This window comes from Lonchura striata, chromosome 28 (genome assembly GCF_050655825.1).
Source record: "Lonchura striata isolate lonStrDom1 chromosome 28, ASM5065582v1, whole genome shotgun sequence".
Taxonomy (NCBI): domain Eukaryota; kingdom Metazoa; phylum Chordata; class Aves; order Passeriformes; family Estrildidae; genus Lonchura; species Lonchura striata.
The window spans coordinates 6,290,505-6,309,930 of NC_140730.1; the positions used below are offsets into that span (position 1 = coordinate 6,290,505).

Here is a 19,426-nt window from a genome sequence, read left to right on the forward strand (position 1 = left end):
ATATTTTGTTGGCTATATTATTGTAATTTTTTTTAATTTTTAGATTTTGTAGTTGTAGTTTGCTTTTTGGGTTTTATTGTAATTTTTCTTTGTTATATTAATTTTCAATTATTTAATTTTTTTGTAATTTGATTTAATTTGTATTACAAATAATTTAATTATTTGTAATTTTTTTTCTATTTCTATATTTTGTAGTTGTAGTTAGTTTTTTGGGGTTCTTGTTTTAAGGTTGGTTTTTTCGGCTTTCTAAAAGTCTTCTTACCTTTACTACTTCCCACAGGACCCGGCGTGTGTGGAGCCATGGGCAGGCGTGCACGGCCAGGCTGCTGCCCGCTGCCCTGTGCCAGCGCCCTGGCAGCAGCCTGAGCCCCTGCGCGGGCACAGGGCAGAGCTGGGGGGCTGCCAGGAGCTCCCTCGTGTCCCGAGCCGAGCTCAGCTCCCGCTGGTTTTTGGGGGGCCTGGCTCCCCCCAGCACTGAGGAAGTGAGAGAGCAGCGGTGCCGTGCTGGAGGACGCGGCACAGACACGACTGCAGCTGTGCTTGTAGGGGCAGGGCTGGCACGGCCACAGCAGCCCGTGCCCAGCCCTTGCCAGGACACGGGGCTGGATGTGGGGTTGTGCCCACCGGGATCAGGGCAGCACAGCCAGCCCTGAGCCCCTCGCTGGGGAGATGAGCCACGAATTTGGGTCACTCAGGGGTCACACGGGGAGAGTTCAGCACTGAAGGTTCTTCCCCCCGAGGGTGCTGGCACTGCCCAGGCTCCCCAGGGAATGGTCCCGGCCCCGAGGCTGCCAGAGCTGCAGGAGCGTTTGGACAGCGCTCTCAGGGCTGGGCAGGGTGGGGCTGTTGGGCTCTCCTGGTTAATGCCTGGATGATCCCTGGGGGTCCCTGCCAGCTCAGGGGATTCCAGGACTCCATCCATGCCAGTCACACGCAGTGGGACAAGGACAGAGTGGAACAGGACAGAGCCAGGGGATGTTCCCATGCCAGCAGGGCCGGATCCAGCCGTGGATCCAGAGCTGAGACCACGGGAAAGGAGGATGGAAAAGGAGATGGAACATGGGGCTGAGATGGAACACGGGGCTGAGATGGAACCTGGGGCTCCCCTTTCCTGGCTGAGCCTCTCCTGCTGCAGCAGAGCTGTCACTGGGATCTGCTGAGCCTCTCCCAAGGACTGGGGACAGCCCGGAGCAGGGACTCACCTCACTGTGTGGTTTCTGCTACTCTTCGCATGAAGCTGAAACCTGACATCAGATCACAAAACTCACTGAGTGAAGAAATCCGGGGAGGAGGGGGAATCCCCTGCTGGGTCCCAAAGAGGCACCACGGTGTTCTCTCCTTCCCCCTGAAGCAAAGGCACAAGGGCCACCATGGTCCTGGTGTCCCAGGCCATGGATCAGCTCAGCTTCAGGGCAAGATTGCAGGCTGAAACTTCCTGATCCTCTCCCATGGGAATGATGGATTCACCGAGGTTTTAGCTTGAAGAACGAGGAAAAGTGACTCAAGAATGGCACATGCACATCCCAGTGACATCCAAAACACCAACTCAGCCAGGCAAAAACTCTCCTGTTCCTTCCTCACTGTGGGGCACCCACCCCTGCCTTGGGACTTGTCCAGCTGGCAGGGAATATATTGGCAGTCCTGGGTGCTGTCCCCTTCCTTGGCCAATATTTACCCTCAGGTTTGACAGCTGCCTCAGACCCTGCTGTTTTCACCTGTGAAGGTGCTGGATGCCCCATTTGGCATCTTGGACAGCCTCTGCGGGCAAGGCTCCTATCCCTGTCCCCTGCTCTGTTGTCTCTGTCTCCTTTGCTCCATCTCTCACTTTCCTTCTCCCTCCTCCCCTCCTCTCCTCCCGCGTCCCCATCCCCTTTTCCAGAGCCTCCTGCCTGTGCCTGTGCCCGGACCAGGCTCCCTCAGCAGCTTCTCCCAACCCTTTCTCGGTTTCTCCCACCACACGCAGCCTCAGCAAGCTTAGCCCCACGCCCTGGTGGGGAACACGGTCCCACCCGGCTCCCCGGGGCAGCCCTGGAGATCCCCCAGCCTCGGAGGCGGCGCTGAGATGGTTTCTGGGGGCGAGGGCGCCTTTCCTCTCCGTTCAGAGGAGATTTCCCCGCCCCGTGAACACGCACTGAGGGTTTCCTGCCCGTGGGCGGATTCTATCTTGGGCTGCAGCCGCGCCGGGGGGACCCACCTGGGGCCGGGGATGCCGCGTTTCCTCCTCCACACCATTCCCAGGGCGCTCTCATCAGCCCAGCTCATTTTTCTGTCGATTTTAAAGCCATTTTCCGAGCCCCCCGGGCAGGATTGAACACCCAAAGCAGTTCCCCAAGGATCCCCAGGCTCTGCTGTGCCTGTGTGGGATGATATCCCACTGCTCAGGTAAAATAGAGCAGAAGGTCTTGGTCCTCACTTGGTCACCTGTGGGAAATGGGTTTGAAAAGAGAAATAGAGAAAGCAAACTTGAAAAATTTTTAAAAATAAAAACTTTAAAAATTCTCTACAAATCCATTTCCCACAATTACCCAGGGTGGGATTTCTGTACAACCAGATCATCTGAACGTGACGATTTGGGGACCACTTTCTTTGAGCCCCGTGAGTGTGCTCAGGGCTGGGGTGTGCTCTCCAGAGGTGCCACCAGCAAATGAAGGGATATGGGATGGTCAGGGTAGGTATGAGGACGTAAGCAGCACCGTGGTGGCTGTGGGAGGTGGCTGGAGGGGTTTTGTCCCAGCAGCAGCGTAGTGATGGAGCGCTGTTGCATTTTTCAGCACTCTGCACAAAACTTGCACTCAGAATTCCCCCAAGAACTTTCCGATGAGCTGCCCCGAGGCTCTCTGACGTGGGGTGGAGGAGTTTCCATTCCAGTTCTGCCTGGGCTGGAGGCTGGGTCCCAAGTGAGGATTCCAGGCCTGTCCCCCCCTTTGTGTCCCTCCATGCCACGGCTGCTCCGCAGGGACGTGGCCCTGCCTGGCAGGTGCCTGTGGATGCCCAGTGCCCATCCCACTGTCCTTGCCTTGGTTTCCCCAGCTGCAAATGGGGCTGGGAGCTGCGCAAACCCCTGGGCAGTTGACACCAGGGCTGTCCCCTGCCCAGCCCCAGGCCTGGGGGCACAGTGGCCCTGGCCATGTACAGCCATCAGGCATGCTGCCAGGAGCAGAGCACGAGGGAGGGGGGTGTCCTGCCCAGTGACAGGGACCCCCAGGTGGTGGCAGTGGGGGAGCAGAGCCATTGGTGTCCCTGCTCTATGCTGTGCCCAATGGGAGAGAGGAAGAAGAAGGTCCCTGACACCTCCTGGCAGGGACGACAGTGAGGATGACAATGATCTCTGCATCACTGCTGTCCCCACAGCTGGAAGGAAAAAGGAGTGAAATAGGTTGCAGAGAGGGAACCATTCCTGTCACCAATGTCCCTCAGATGCCCTGTGGGGCAGCCCCAGCAGGCAGGGATGAACTGGCTCTGTCCTGTGTCTCCAGAGTGTCCCACGGGGGACAGTGACTGTCACAACTCAGCTGGCAGAGGAACAGAGGCGGGCACTGCTGGTGACAAATGGCACTTGAAGGGAGGATGGAAGCCAAGGATGCTCCGAGGGAGCTGCTGTGGCTGGGCTCACCCTTAGGTGCAGGAAGTGTCCCCGGAGGTGCCAGGAGGGTGTCCCAGCTTGCGGGGGTGGCCAGAAGGAGGGGACACCCTCGAGGGGGAGGGGGACAGTGTGGCCAGAGCAGCCACGGCAAGCCCCGAAGTCGCCCCCGCCGGGAGCCCACCCCGAGGGCTGCTCCCTAGCACAGGGGCTGGGAGGGAGCTGGGGACAAAGTCGCTGTAATGTGAGAGATGGGCGGGCTTTAAAAAGAGGAAAAAAAAAAAAAAAAGAAAGAAAAGGGGTTTGAGGCCTTTCTTCTCTCTCGCTGTTGTTGTTGTTATCCATAAATAATAATTAAACCACCATTTCCAGCCCAGGCCACTTGTTTTAAATTTCCTGGTTAAAGTGATGTAACAGCTGTGCGTGATGCAACGCCATGTGGAATGCATCATCCAGGAAACCAAAAACAAAATCGCCTTTCTGGCCAAGCGCTCGGCACAGCTCCTGCCCCCAGCCCCCGGTGCGGGGGTCCCGCAGCCCCCGCGTCTGGGCTGGACACTTTGATGTCCTCGTGGGAGCCGCCTCTGGGTGCAGGGGGCGACACAAGAGGGAGGCAGCTCCTGCTCCGAGCCTGCTGAGATCCAGGTCAGTTTTAATTAAAAACTTTACAAATCAAGAACTGGTGTTTTGCTGAGGACGAACAAACCTGCACAAGCCTGACACGTACCCCGAAGCAGAGGGGAGAGTCTGCTGGGCTTGTCCTGGCAGTTTGTCCCATTTCCTCCCACTCCTCCCCCCCAGTTTTGCCCTGCCCTGAGATCTCTCCACAATGGCCAGGGGAGCCAAAAGCTGCTGGTGGCTTCAGTGCCACCCCCGTGGTGTCCTCCCACCACTGCTGGAGGGATGTGGGGGCTCCCTGGCTCAACCCCCTCCACCTGGCAGGGTTTACCTCTCCCTTGGCTTCCCACTGCTGCAGGGAAGAATAAACTGTGCAGGATGTCCCTGCCCATCCCTCTGCCCCATCCACCTGTGCCCGGTGCCAGTGACCTGCCTCTGAAATGGGGCTGGCCAGAAAGGACAGAGAAAGGAAAGAAAAAGAAGGGAAAGGGAAAGGGAAAGAGAAAAGAGGAGGGGAAAAAAAAACCCTCCAAACAAAAAGAAAATTAAAAACCAACCCACGGTTGCAGTGGGAAATCAGAAGTCAGAGCTGAGGCATTTCGGCAGCCGGGGCTGGAATGTCTGACTCACACTGTGACTAAATGCAAATATGAACTCAAACCTGCTCCTTAAAGTCCTCGGGATCCAGCGAGGAGCCCCGAGCTCCCACCAGCCCCTTGCCAGTGGCCCAGCCCGGGCGGACACTGGCCATTCCAGGAGCAGTGCCCGCCCTTCCTTTGTTTCCCCTCCCCAAGAGGGACGAGAGGGGGCCTGGGGCAGGATGGGGCCGCCTGACCCCGGCTCTGGGTGGGACACTCACGTGCTGTGCCCCCCGCTGTCCCCACGCTGAGGGTCCCCTTGGGCTGTCGGGGGCTCAGTGCAGCCACCGGCCTGGGTGGACTGGTCCATCCATCTCCTCTGGACCAGGCATCAGGTACCTGGCTTGGGTGGCTGTCACAGTGTCCCCAGTCACTGACAGAAGAAAAAAGGCTCTGGGTCCCTGAGTCCTGGCAGTGCCATGGCCAGGGAATCACAGGGTGGAAATCCAGCCCAACCCAAAGGAAATTCCAAGGAAATGGGGAATTTCTCCAGTACATATATGATTTTTTCTAAAGCCTGTTTTGTTGTCTGGCACTGACCTGTACTTTATTAATTTCCAGTTTTGAAGGAGAGGGTGGGAGGCTCTGAGGGCAGTTGCTGGTATCCCACAGTTCCCACTGGGGACAGAACCTCCCCCACCCATTTCCACTGTACAGAGGCTGGACCAGCCCAGCATTCCCAAGTTCTCCTGGCCAAGGACTGACCAAGCCTTCCCCAGACCCTCATGAACCCCTGGAATGTTCCCTGGGGACACTGACAGGACAAGGTGGGGGGTCAGAGACAGAACAACCTACCCCAAAGCTGCCTTTGAACAATCCATCCGTCCATCCATCCATCCATCCATCCATCCATCCATCCATCCATCCATCCATCATCTTCAGGTCTCAGCCTTTCCTTCTGCACCAGCAGCTCTAAAGACACAAATGGCACCTGCAACTCCTTGCTGATCTCAGTGACCTCGACTGGTTTTTGCTCTGGGAATGGGCCCAGGACACCTCATTCAGGCCCCCCCAGGTCAGGCAGGTTCTGTCTGAGGTTTGTTCAGGGCTCCCCTGCCCAGGGACACTGGGCTCACACCCAACAGCACTTACAATGGTCTCCAAGGGTTCCACATGAGCAGAGTGTGGCCCTGATGTCATCACAAAGAGGAGAAACTGAGGCACAGAGACCAGGGACAGAGGTAAAAGCCCAGCCAGAGGAACTGCTCCTCTTGCAGGGGAGATCACAGAGTCATGGGATGGTTTGGGTTGGGATGAACCTTAAAGCCCATCCAGTGCCACCCTCTGCCATGGCAGGGACACCTCCCACTGTCCCAGGCTGCTCCAAGCCCCATCCAGCCTGGCCTTGGACACTTCCAGGGATCCAGGGGCAGCCACAGCTGCTGTGTGCAGAAGAGCTGAGGATGACATTGTGGAGGATGACCTGCCTGGGGGGGAAGTTCTCCATGCCCTCCTTTGGACAGTGCTGCCTTTGGAGCCTTCACTACACTTTTCTTCCCTGGCATTGCCAGCTCTGAGCATTGCCAGTTCTGAGCATTGCCAGTGTCACTGGGAAACTGCTTCATTTCAGCCACAGCTCCCAGCACTTGGACACAACATCAGCATTATTTTCTTATTTATCAGCTGTGTGTTATCAGTAAAACCAATTGTGAAGATGATGAAAACTCCTACCCCATCCCAAAGGTCCAGAAGATGGAAACAATGAGAACTCAAGATGTTCTTGGGGTTCTTGGGAGAATCTTGACAGTTCTTGGGGCTGTGCAGGGCCAGGAGCTGGACTCTGATGATCCCTGTGGGTCCTTTCCCACTCAGGAGGTCCCAGGATTCTGTGGCTCTGTGTTGCCCCTGCTGTGTTTATGGCCCTACCCCACCTCACAAGGTGCCCAGGGAATGCTGAGGTTGCTCCTGAGCCAGGACTCCTCCAGGTGGGGAATGTCACCAGAGGCCCTCTGGTGTCACCTCTGGGTGGACGTGTCTGCACAACATCCCCATGGTGCCCCTTTGTGCATCCCCTTATCCCCTCTGCTTCCTCCTGCCCTACCAAAATAGCCTGAAATGGGAAACTGAGGGGGCCATGCTGTGAACTGAAGGGGGAACTTCTCAGCTTCAAGAAAAAAAACCCACGATGTCAGAGGAGTTTTAAGCCTTCCTGGTTCCCCATGAGCAGGCCTGGGGACACACTTTTTGCCATGATGCTGCCACCCACCAGGAAAGAGGCATTATTAATTATAGACTAATTAATTACAGGCTGCAGAGCTGGGTGGAGAGAAGCCTAAGGAGGTTCAACAAGGGCAAGTGTAGGGTCCTGCACCTGGGGAGGACAAACCCCAGGGGCCAGCACAGGCTGGGGGTGACCCACTGGGGAGCAGCTCTGCAGAGGAGGGCCTGGGGCTCCTGGGGGATGACAAACTGTCCCTGAGGCAGCAGAGTGTCCTGGGGCCAGGGGGACACTGGGACCCTGGGGACATCGGGAGGAGTGTGGCCAGCAGGGCAGGGAGGGATCCTGCCCCTCTGCTCAGCCCTAGTGAGGCACATCTGGGCTGCTGTGTCCAGTTCTGGAGAGGAAGGACAAGGAGCTACTGGAGAGGGTCCAGTGGAGGCCCCAAAGCCTGGAGCTTCTTTTGGTGAGGAGAGACAGTGGGAGCTGGGCTTGGTTAATCCAGAGAAGACTGAGAGGGGATCTCACCAATCCATACAAGTATCTCCAAGGGGTGTCAGAGGATAGTGCGACTCTGTTCTGGTCCCCAGCAACAGGACAAGGAGCAGTGGCCATAAACTAAACCACCAGAAGTCCCACCTCAATATGAGGAAGAACTTCTTTCCATGAGGGTGGCAGAGCCCTGGAAAAGGCTGAACAAAGAGGCTGTGAAGTCTCTGCCAAAAAGAGAGAGACTCCAAAACTCACCTAGACATATTCCTGTGTCACCTGCTCTGGGTGACTCTGCCTTGGCAGGGAGCTGAACTGATGATCTCCAGAGGTCCTCTCCAACCCCAACCATTCTGTAAAACACAAATTCTATTTTCAACATAGACCAAATTACCAAAACAGCTCAGAGCAGAAAAACCTCACTGCTTTCATCCCACACTGTCCTGGCCATGAATGCCTGTGGAAAACCAGCAAGGCCCATCCCATCCCATCCCATCCCATCCCATCCCATCCCATCCCATCCCATCCCATCCCATCCCATCCCATCCCATCCCATCCCATCCCATCCCATCCCATCCCATCCCATCCCTCCCTTCCATCACTTGCTTTGCTGAGCCACCAGCAGCAGGAGAGTGAAGCTCAAAGGTTTAATTACAATTGCTGACAGGGAAATTATGGCCACAGATGCAAAATTAGAATATAATTGTGTTAGGGAAATGTTTCGTCTTCTCCCTGTCATCCCCAGGAGCGGAAGGCAGAGGGGGAGCAGCAGGAGAGGGATGATGTTGGCAGGAGGCCTCACAGTAGGGGGAGTGGCTGGGCTCGGGGTGCTGGGGGTGACACCAATCCCAAGGGCCACTGGGCCCAGAGGAGATGCAGCAGCAGGAGGTGAATGGTGCCTTTTTACAGAGCAGCAGCAAGCAGGCAATGCTCACCTTCCTTCGCCCAGGGCTGGGGAGGGACTGGGGACAAGGCCTGGAGGGACAGGACACAGGGAATGGCTCCCAGTGCCAGAGGGCAGGGCTGGATGGGAGATTGGGCAGGAATTGTTCCCTGGCAGGGTGGACAGGCCCTGGCACAGGGTGCCCAGAGCAGCTGTGGCTGCCCCTGGATCCCTGGCAGTGCCCAAGGCCAGGCTGGATGGGGCTTGAAGCAGCCTGGGATGGTGGAAAATGTCCCTGCCTATGGCATGAGGATGGAACAAGGTGAAGTTTAAGATCCTCTCCACCCAAACCGTTCCATGATTTTATGATTCCATGTGCCTTGGACCAGCACCTTGCTGCCAGCCCACACCCCCATCCTTGCTGAATTGGGGCAGGGGTCATCCTCACCCCAGTGATGATCCATCCCTGATGACAGGAGATGACTTTGGTCAGTGACCCCATTCAAATGCAGGCAATTCTATGCACTTAAAAAAAAAAAAAAAAGAAAATAAAAGCCAAATGGCCCAAAGCTGCAGGTGACAGCTGGCCCCAGATCCGGCTGCAGAGGGGTCAGGCACAGGGAAACCCAGACCAGCTCTGCTGACAGATGAGCCTGGAGCTGCCTGGGTAGGGCAGGAGAAGCAGCTTTTGCCAGGGAGAAAAGCACAGCTCCTCCAAGATCCCTGCACTGGGATCCAGGGTGGATGAAGGGAGAGGAGGTGAACCCCTGCCCACACCTGCTGCAACCATGTGTTTGTGCCTCTGCTCCTGCACTTCCTGAACCTTGTGTAACTGGGCAAAGCACCATCTCTCCATACTGAATTCCATACCGAATCCCAGCTCCTCCAAAACCCACTGGAGCAGAGGTGGTGGAAGCAGCTCCCACAATCCTGGGGAACAATATAAACTCCCACACCCCACAGGGCCAGGCAGACACACATTCTACAGTCCCACTGGCACCTTTGACACCAAGCATCTGCCAGCTGCTTCCAAGTGCCAGCACCGGCTGCAGCAGCAAAGTGGGCAGGAAATGGGTTGGGGAGGAGTGGAGTTCTATGGGTGACACGGACAGTGGGATCCAGGGCACTGGGTGACACAGAGTTGTGTTGTGGGGTCATATGCTGGGGAGAAGGGATGGGGAACAACAGGGGCCTAGATAGGCTGGAGAGGTGGGATTGTGCCAAAATCACAAAGTTTGACAAGTTCAAGTGCAATGTTCTTGCATGGGTCAGGGCAATCCCAAGCAAAACCACAAGCTGGATAAAGAACAGATCAGCAGCAGCCCTGGGGAGGGTTGGGGTGCTGGTGGGTGAGAGGCTCAGCCTGCCCCGGCCATGGGCACTGACCCCAGAGCCCCCCTGGGCTGGGCTGAGCCCAGCGTGGGCAGCAGGGGAGGGGGGATTCTGCCCCTCTGCCCCGCTCAGGTGAGACCCCACCTGCAGAGCTGCCCCAGCCTGGGCAACAGCAGCAGGAGGACGTGGAGCTGCTGGAGCCAGGCCAGAGGAGCCACGGAGATGCTGCCAGGGCTGGAGCCCCTCTGCCATGGAGCCAGGCTGGGAGAGCTGGGGGTGCTCCCCTGGAGAGGAGAAGCTCCAGGGAGAGCTCAGAGCCCCTGGCAGGGCCTGAAGGGGCTCCAGGAGAGCTGGAGAGGGACTGGGGACAAGGATGGAGGGACAGGACACAGGGAATGACTCCCAGTGCCAGAGGGCAGGGCTGGATGGGAGATTGGGAATTGGGAATTGTTCCCTGGCAGGGTGGACAGGCCCTGGCACAGGGTGCCCACCCTGGATCCCTGGCAGTGCCCAAGGCCAGGCTGGACAGGGCAGGGAGCAGCCTGGGATGGTGGAAGATGTCCCTGTCTATGGCAGGGGGTGGAACGAGACCCCTGAAGCCTCTCCCCACGCACCCCACTCCGAGGTGACTCCGGGATGTCACACACGGACTCTCCACCCCAGCCCCACTGCAGTGCAGGGCCCGTCCGGGATTGAGTCCCATCCGCGCAGGCCGGTCCAGGCCCGGGCGCTCCCGGGCCCGGCCCCACCCGCCCCGGGGCTGCGCTGTGCCGCGACCGCCAGCCCCGGCCGCGGGGAAGGTGCCCCGGGGCCCCCGAGCGGGCCCCTCCGGCCCCTCGGCGAGGGTTCCGGGGCGGCGGCTGCGGGGCAGCAGCTGCCGGGCGGGGCTCGGCGGCGGGACCCCCGGGAGCCCGGCCGCGCGCCCTGCCCGCCGGGCCCGGCGGCGCCGCGGGGGGAGCTGAGGGCGGCCACGGCACCCAGCGCCTCCGCCGGCCCGCCCCCCGCTCGGCGGGCGGCGACCGCGGCAGCCCGCGCCCCGGTTGGCCGCACCAGCTGCCAATCACAGCAACGCGGCATTTCTATTGGCTGGGGCCCCGCTGCCTTATCAGTCCATCTCGCGGAGCTCCGGTGTCGTCACCGCGGCCGTGCCTCAGCCGCCCATCCCCCTCCGCTAGGAAATGTAGTCCCCGCCCCGGCGGTGCCCCCGCCGCGCCGCCGCGGCCCCGTTCCGCCGCCCCGGGCGCGGCCGCGCGCCTGCCGGTCCCGCGAGGCGCGCGCGTGGCGGCGGCACCACCCCCCCACCCCCCACTTCGGCTCCCCGCTGTTTGTACGGACGGCGGAGCGATACGGCGGGGGCGGGGCGTGCGGCCGCGAGTCGTGAGGGCGGGCGGGGGGGAGGCGGCAGAGGCGGGCGCGGGGGGGAGCCGCCGTCGCTGCTGCTGCCGCCGCCGCGCGGGGAACTATGCAGGGACCGCGGGGCGGGCGGGCGGAACCGCGGCGGGAGGCGGAGCGGCAGCGGCGGCCCCGGCGGCGGCAGCAGCAGCGCTAGGGCCCGGCCCGGCGCGGGGCGGGGCCGCGGGGCGGGCCGGGGCGCACGCGCCGCCCGGTGCGGGGCGATCGCGCCGCTTCGCTACATTGTATCCGCCGGCGGCGGAGAACAATAGGCGCCGCCGCCGCCCCCGGGCCTGGGCGCCGCGGCCGCCCCCGCCCCCGCCGCGACCCCCGACACCCTTCATGCGCTTCCCCTGCCCCGGGCGCGCCGGGCCTGGAACAGGTAAAAAACAAAATAAAACGCAGAAATAATAAAATAGTAACCCAGGCGGCCGCGCCACCCTGGGGCTGCGCGGAGCGGGGGTCCCGGCGCAGCGGGCGCGGGGGTGCCGGAGCTGGGGGAGCCGGCGCGGCGGGGCTCGGAGCGCTCGGGGTGCGGGCGCGGAGCGGGACGGGACGGGCTCGGCGCTATTGTCCCCTCGGCAAAGTTTGCCGGGGCCGGGGGAAGGGGGGCGGCAGCGGCGGGGCGGGCTCGGGCTCGGGGGGCGTACGGGCCACCGGGAGGGGGTGCCGGGGAGGGGGGCCCGGTGCTCGGTCCCGCTGCGAACTTCGGCCGAGCACAGCCCGCCGGCCGCCCCCGGCCCGCCGCGGTCTCCCGGGGGTCCCTGAGCCCCTTCCCGGCTCGGGGGCTGCAGGAGCCGCGGGACCAGCGCGGGGGCGGCAGCTCCGGATTCCCCGCGGCAGGGAGGGGGCTCATGGGGGCCGCTTCGCCCTCCTGCGCTCCCCGGTCTGGGCGGGGGCTGCCAGCCGGGACCCCCCTCCCTACGGCCCGGGGGTCGCGGGTGGGGTGCCGCAAACAACTTCACCCCCGGCCCGCGCCCGTCCCGGGGCAGCCGAGCCTTTGTCCGGGCTGCGGAGGGACCCCGGGGGTGCGGAGATATCTGGGAGGGGGTCTTGGCCCGGCGCCCCGGCCCCGCGGCTGCTTTGGGGTCAGAAAGTGTGCGTGGAATAAATAAAAATAACCCTCCCAGCCCGGCTTTGGGGCGGCCAAGGGTTTTGTTCACGTTGTCCCCGGGTGCCTCGGGGGTGCAGGGTTTGGGGGCTGGGAAGAGATGTACCCTCCTCCTTGCACGGGTTCTTCGGGGTCTCATCTCCCCCAGCCCACATGAGGCGCCGGGGCAGAAGGTGGAAAAGTGGCTTGAAAAACACTGACCAGATGCACTGATGACACTTTGAAAATACTTTTCAAAGAAAATAAATATAGAGAAAAAAATAAAAGAAAATTCCCGTGCTGTTTTTTATAGTGGTGAAGGCTTTTTACACACTGGGCTGATTTCAGCCTTTTTTTGTGAAACTTCATTGAAATGTAGTGGCTGAGCCTACAAACACTGGATCGTGTGGAGTTTTTATTTTTATTTTTTTTTTACTTCTTTTTTTTGACCTTATGATTAATGAGTTAAATTTATTGGCCAGCTGCCCTTTGTAACCATGAATGAGTTCCTAAAAAAAAAAAAAGGCCAAAAAAAAAAAGGAATCTTTTATCTCATCCCAGGCCTCTCTTCCTCCCTCCCAAAGAAATATTTTTCTATCATAGCAAACTGGCCAAAAAGATCAATCTCCCTTTTGAAAAAAAATAATCTGTAAAATTAGGAAGAATAATATTTACCTATCTTGCAAGGTTGCCTGGAGGGCTTTATTTTTGCAAAAACACTCCGAAAACAAATTTTTTTTGTTTCCAGCCCCTTTTGGGAGTGAGGAGGTTCAGTTCTCACTGAGCACAGCCTGGCTGGGCATCCCCAAACACAGCCCCTGAAAAAGCAGCTGCAGGTGCTCGGCGACCCGAAGGAAAGAGCTGTAACATCAGACTTTTTTTTCTTTTTCAGTTAGTTTTTTTTTTTTTTAAACAAAACTCGCAAGGACAAGAGAGCCTCCTGCGGGGAGCAAGTGTGGGGGAAGGCGAGGGGGCGAGCTGAGCCAGACAAGCGCCTGAGTGATAACTTGCCTGAACCCTTTGATAAATGAGTTGACTCTTTTTTTTTCCTTTTATTTTTTTTCTTTTGCCCCCTTCATTCGCCACACGCCAGGAACAGAATTGGCCTGAACTAGTGGAATTGGCAGCAAAAAACTAACATACAAGTGTGTCTGGTCAATGGAACGCTTGTTCCTGCCGCTGGGTGCTGTGTGAGGACTCCGACTGTGCTCTGGCCCCGGAGTTGGACGCTGCCGACGCTCTCAGGGTTTTTCTTTTCTTGCCCCTCCACTCTGTCTTTTTAAAATATTCATCAATGGGGTGGGTAGTTTGCTGTAGTCATTAAAATATCTCTCTCCCCTCCCCCTCGCTTTCTGCAGGACTGCCACTGTTGAGTCTGTGGGAATATGAATCAGCAGCAGCAGAGAATGGCTGCAGTTGGGACAGACAAAGAGCTCAGTGACCTGCTGGACTTCAGTATGGTGAGCGAGCGCGGCCGGGGGGCTGCGCAGCCCCGGGGCTGGGAGCTGCACAGGGGAGGAAATGTGAGCCTGTAAATTGGACATGATGGCTTTCAGATGTGCCGTGTTTGTGTGCGTGCACATGTGCTGCAACTTGTTTATTTTCAAGTTAAAGCAAAGCCTCTGCCCCTCCTCTCCCACTCTTCCCCTCAAACGTGTGTTGTTCCCTTGCAGGGAAGGCAGAGAGGTTTCTTTTCTGGATGGGAAATGTTGGGGGAATTAACAGAGTTGTGTGTTCTCTGTTTAAATGCTCACTGGGTGACTGTTTCTGCAGCCATGCAAAGATGTAACTTCAGTAGCTGATTAATCAAGCTTTTTCCTCTCCCTAGATCCAGACTATTAAACTTTTGCTCCCACAGGTTATTTTGTCACAGTTTGAAACGTGTCCAAGCTCTCCAGCGCGTTATTTTTGCAGGAGTTGGACACTTGTGCTCCCCATGCTCTGCTCTTCTGTATCCTGGAAACCTTGAGCTGCATTTAGGAGCTGTTTATTTTCAAAGAAACAGGACCTAAGAGTTCCCCCCGAAGAGTGTGCATAGCTCAGAGGGAGGAGAAGTCCCTTTAGTCACAGCAGAGCGGGGTTAGTCCCTGGCACATCCCGCTGTGGCACTGCCAGCGGTGCTGCCTCTCCTTGGCAGGTGACTCGTGGAGGGCAGAGCTGGTGTTCAAAGGGAAATAACTGTCTGTTGGGTTCCTCTGTTGTGTGCTGAACCCTCATGGCACTCAAAGTGTGTGTCTTGCTGTCGAGATAAGCAAACGTGCTGCAGAGATAGAAACAACAGCTCCAGGAGGGGGAATGTCCATGAGAGTCACCCCAGCCTGGGTCACCCAGCCCACAGCCCTGCTGGGCTGATGTTCCTGCCCCTTGGAGGAGAAGGGACAAAAAGTGGTGGCAGAGCTAGGGTCACCTGCTGTCCCAGTGGCTGTGACACCTGTGAGTGTGCTAAGGCTCGTCTGCTTTTCTGCATCCACATGCTGAGGTTCAGCCCTGGGAAATAAACCTTTTTCTACAGCTGGGGGTTGTACCTGTCCTGACAGACCTCTGTGCTGGAGGGGCTGGGGGAGTGTCTCTCAGCCCCCCAAGAGCAATTTGGCAGGAGAGGTGCAGTTCTCCCAGTTTCATACTTCTACTGAGTGAAGTAGTCATACCAGTTAAATTGCTGGTAATGGGCTTTTCTGGTAGAATATTTTAAAGTGGGTACAGGGACTGCAGTGATGGTATCCCTGTAAAACCAGCAATCTGTTCAGGGCTTCCTGTGGTTATTTGTCCCTCTCAGAGATCCTGCAGGTTGGCAGGAGCCCTGGGGCTTTCCATCAACTGCACTTTGGGTCAGTAACCCAGAATCTGCTCCCTGACAGGGGCTGCAGCAGCTCCCGCTTCGCTTTTTTTTCCTCCTTGGAAAAAAAAAAAAATCAAATCCCATTCACCATTTAGAGCTCTAAAAAAAACCCAAGACCTTATTTTCCAATTTAACCAACCATCCTCATTTACATGCCTAGAGTTGTATTCCCAGGAGGAATCTTGACCTGGTCCCTCTGTACACAAATGTTTCTGTCCTTGGAGGTGAATCCACACCAAAAGCTTAAATTTGGGTTTGGATTCAACGTTCTTCCACTGGCATAATTCTGGGGAGAACCAGAGCTCATCCTGTGCTCCTCCAAGGCTGGTGTGGAGGTGCTGGCGGTTGCTGCTCACAGTACCAGGGCCTGTGAATGTCATTTGCCAGCAAATGACTCGAAGACGTTCCCTGCAGGATCCGTTGGCCGATGGGCTCCGGCGCAGCCTGGCCTGCAGCCAGCTCTGTTTCACAAACCCTCATCTCCGCACACCCTTCTCCTCTCTTTGCATAAAGGGAATATTAACAGCTCTCCTCAAGGATGAGGAGCTGAAATGGAAAAGCTTCCTAGACAGTAGATGGGTCTGTTGAAGAGGTGCTCCATGATTTGCTCTCCCTGTGTCCTTGGGATACAGGATTTTTAACCACAAAGCTTGCTCTTTCAAGTGTATTTATATTTTTCTTTGAATAAACAGGAGTGGAGCATTGGTTCAGTTATCCTCTCCAGGAGAGTAGAGGGGAGGGAAAAGTAGAGATACTCTGAGCAGCTGGAAGCATTTGCTTCAGATCAGTATTTTGATTCCTTTTTTTTGGGAAAATGTGTTCAGCCCCAGCAGTCTGTGGTCCAGCCCTGAAATGTGTTTTGCTGTGCAGGGAGGGAATTTTAAGGCCCTAAGGGGGTGGCATAGCCTGCCATGAGTTCCTGGGGTCAGTAAATGACAGGGTTGTGTGCGATGCTGCAAACTGGGCTTGCAGTCCTGAAAGAAGGGACTCTTTAATAAATAAATCCATTGGGTTGATATTGAACTCCAAAGCACTCACCAAAAGCTTAGTGCCACTGTAATTTGCCAAAAAGGGTAAAAATCAAAGGAATCTGTAAGTGAGCAGGAGTCAAAGGAAAGGCCCAGTGATGCTTTGGGGTGTGCACGGCAGCTGATAAATTGCCTTTTCTAATTGCCCCAAAGTGCAGGTAATTTGTAAGCTTGCCTTCACCACTACTCCCTGGCAGCAGGCCCAGATGGGCTGGCAAATCTGGAGTGGAGCTTTCAAGAAAACATCCTGTCTATAGACCCGAGTGGGCAGCTCAGCCTATTGATTAGGCTGGGCTTTGGTGGCTGCCAGGCTTTGCAGCTCAGCCTGATGGGCACAGGCGGTGTATGGGTGGAGCTGCCCTTGGCCTGTGCTGTCGGGAGGTGCTCAACCACAAGGAGTTGGATTTTAGGGAAAGGTTCTTCCCCCCGAGGGTGCTGGCACTGCCCAGGCTCCCCAGGGAATGGTCCCGGCCCCGAGGCTGCCAGAGCTGCAGGAGCGTTTGGACAGCGCTCTCAGGGCTGCTCAGGGTGGGGCTGTTGGGGGGTCTGGGCAGGGACAGGGGCTGGGCTGATGATCCCTGGGGTCCCTTCCAGCTCAGGATATTCCAGGATTCTAGGACTTTTCGTGGTTGCTGGTTATCCCAGGCAGTGTCTCAGCTGTGCTGGCACTGGTGTGCAGTGGGAAGGTGCCGCACAGGTGTCCTGGCTGGGCTGGGCTGCTCTGAAGGACAGGGACACTCCAGGCAGGGGACAGGGGAGCAGAGCAGCCCTGGGTGTGTCGGTGCCACCGAGTGCCAGCCGAGCTGGGAGCGGCCGCGTGCCAGTGCCAGCCGGGGGCTCTGGCAGGAGCGAGGTGCTGTTAACAGCCATGATTATTAGCAGAGTATTAACCATATGCTGCGGGAGCTGCCTGGCAGAGGGGGTTTCTGGCTCAGTGCAGGGTGGGCAGGGGCTTGAGCAGTCACACAGGACCTGCCGCTCATCGCTGCTCCCGCTGCGCCGCGGCTCTCGCGGCTCCAGCCCCGGATCCGGGGGTGGGAGCCTAAGTGCTGGCAGCAAGCAGGGCTGGAGCAGCTCTGCTGCTCTGCTGCAGGATGCTGAAGCCGTGCCCTGCTCCGGCCAAGGCCCAGCGCCTGCATTTCCATGATAAAACTCTGAGTTTTGTTCAGAGTGAAGCAGCTGTGGAGTTTAAAGTTTGACTGCACACGCAGTGGGCACTTGGGGCTGTAGTCAGGAAGGTCTGTCTTAAGTGAACATGTATAAAATGTCCTGCTGGCAATGTATTTTGAGTCAAATTCCCTCTTCTCCCCGAATTAACAGCTGGATGCTTTCCATGCTGCAAAATAGATTTAAGGTTTGGAGTTCAGGACTGAGGTTGGTTCAGCCTGGAGTTCATCAGGTGGGAGAGGAGAGAGAATGAGCACTGATTTAATTTGAAAAGAGGTGCACTTCTAGATGTGCACAATAAATGACATGCTGCTTGATGTTCCTCGTTTCTGGCAAATTCCCTTTCTTTCTTAGGAGTTTGCTGTATGAAGTGTGAGGTCTCTTGGCTATAACCTCCTCAGGGGAGGGTGCAGGCATCTGGATCTTCTCATCCTCTGGATTTGCCTCTTTTACCCAGTGAGAAATGAAGGGAGAATAAATTCTTTGGAAAGGGTGGAAGTCAAGCTAGGAGGGAACGAAGAAGTTGTTGTCACCCCTCAGGGAGGCTGGAGATAGGACTTGAAAAACCAAGTACAGCAACTTAAGATAGGGGATTTTACATAACCGTTTAAATCTACATTATTCAAATCTAACAAAGGCCAAGTAATGACCCAATTACAGCTCTTGAGAGCTCATGCCTGGGTCCCTCAATGCCTGGGTCCCCTGGTAGGTGCCAGCTCCGGTTCATCTCCTCCCTCCCCCTAGTTTATTTTTAAAGCAGCATTTAGAAGCAGAAAGGAAATTTGCAGTGGGTGGATGAACTTTGCCTCTGAGCAGCACACGCCAGTGAAGGCACTTCACGTATGACTTGTGCCGGGCTCCTTGGGGCAGCTTCAGCCCACACCACAGTGGAAAAAGAGGCTGGGAGCAAGAAAAAAGCCCAAAACGCCTCCTGTGGTTGGCAAGTGATAGGTGTGGAGGGGTAACCTGGGGTTCCCTGCACTCTGTCACCCTTGTTTGACAGCATGAGGTTGTGTCAGTGGGTTGGCATGGAGCTCAGGGAAAGGTTCTTCCCCCCGAGGGTGCTGGCACTGCCCAGGCTCCCCAGGGAATGGTCCTGGCCCCGAGGCTGCCAGAGCTGCAGGAGCGTTTGGACAGCGCTCTCAGCAATGCTCAGAGAGGATTTGATGGGGTTGTTGGGGTGTCTGGGCAGGGACAGGGCTTGGGATCAACCAGCTCAGGATATTCCAGGATTCTGTACGTTAGCATCTCTACTTGCCCTGCTGCAGGAAGGGGTCCGTGACTACTAAATCCCCTGGGGAGGGAGAGCAGGAAGGTGTTGCATCAGCCTCAAAATCTCTCTCCAAGCAGTTGGAGGAGGGGAGGGGTTCCCCGGGCTCTGTGTGGGTGTTTTGGGGGTGCTGGGCATTGCTGTCACTGAGGGGGCACTCCTGTTCTGCAGAAGCAGAAGGTGCTGGGTGCACAATGGAACAAGGCTGTTCCTTTTCTGCACTTACGTTTGCTGCTCAAACCTTGTGTTTTTCAGCCTCAGCAAGTGCTGAGCAGAAATGCTCATGAAAAGAGCCAGCAGTGCTGTTTTTTGGGGGTTTTTGTATGGCTGTTTTTGGTTTTTTGGTGTTTTTTTTTAGGTTTTTTGGTTTTTTGTTTTTGGGTTTTTTTTGTTTTGTTTTTTTGTGTATGAGTGTGCTTTTTGCTGGTTGGTTCATGGTGCATCCCTTCCCCCCTGCTCACACATGCAGACCTGCCCCTTGCCACTTGGCAAAAAGGGAGTTTGATCTCGATCTTCTTCCCTGCCATGAGAAGAGGGAGTGAGCGAAGGCAGGGTGGGATCAGCCACCTAAGCTTAATTTTTAGCCCTACTGGAGATGTTTGCAGAGCCCCCCTCCTGCTCTACAAGGGGGAGGGGGGCACAGGGAAGCCCTGCAGCAGTGCAGAGGAAGGTGAGCTGCAGTCTTTGGGGTTTGTTTTTATTTTCTAGCCCAACTTCCTGAGGAAACAAAGCTCATCCGATGGTGGGGCTGCTGGGCCACCCCAAACACCTCGGGAGCCCCTGGGGTGAGCAGCAGCCTCGGGGCACATCTGAGGGGGCCAGGGGGCCATGTGCAGGCAGGTGAGGGCAGGTGTGTGCAGGCAGCTGGGATGAGCACTAAACACTGTTTACACCTTCATTTAAATCCCTGTATAAAACATCTACACCCTGCATGCATATATA

At 56.9% G+C, this 19,426-nt stretch overlaps 1 protein-coding gene and 1 long non-coding RNA gene across 15 annotated transcripts in view; one reads left to right on the forward strand and one right to left on the reverse strand.

Moving 5' to 3' along the window:
• Positions 1-610: 610 nt before the first annotated feature.
• LOC146765069 (uncharacterized) lies at positions 611-10,473 on the reverse strand. Its single transcript, XR_014950299.1, has 3 exons — positions 10,313-10,473; positions 5,058-7,836; positions 611-2,421 (listed from the first exon to the last, which is right to left on the reverse strand). It is a non-coding gene; the product is annotated as an uncharacterized LOC146765069 (long non-coding RNA).
• Positions 10,474-11,299: 826 nt separating this feature from the next.
• The window catches only part of TCF3 (transcription factor 3), an 84,393-nt gene continuing 76,266 nt past the window's right edge, over positions 11,300-19,426 (forward strand). For all 14 annotated transcript variants that reach the window (XR_014950300.1, XM_085562624.1, XM_085562626.1 and 11 more), the window contains exons 1-2: positions 11,300-11,472; positions 13,539-13,640. Coding sequence is in view for 13 of the 14 variants with exons in the window: in XM_085562624.1 (XP_085418750.1) it covers positions 13,566-13,640 (75 nt within the window). In the remaining variant the exon portion in view is untranslated. The remainder of the gene's footprint in view (positions 11,473-13,538; positions 13,641-19,426) is intronic.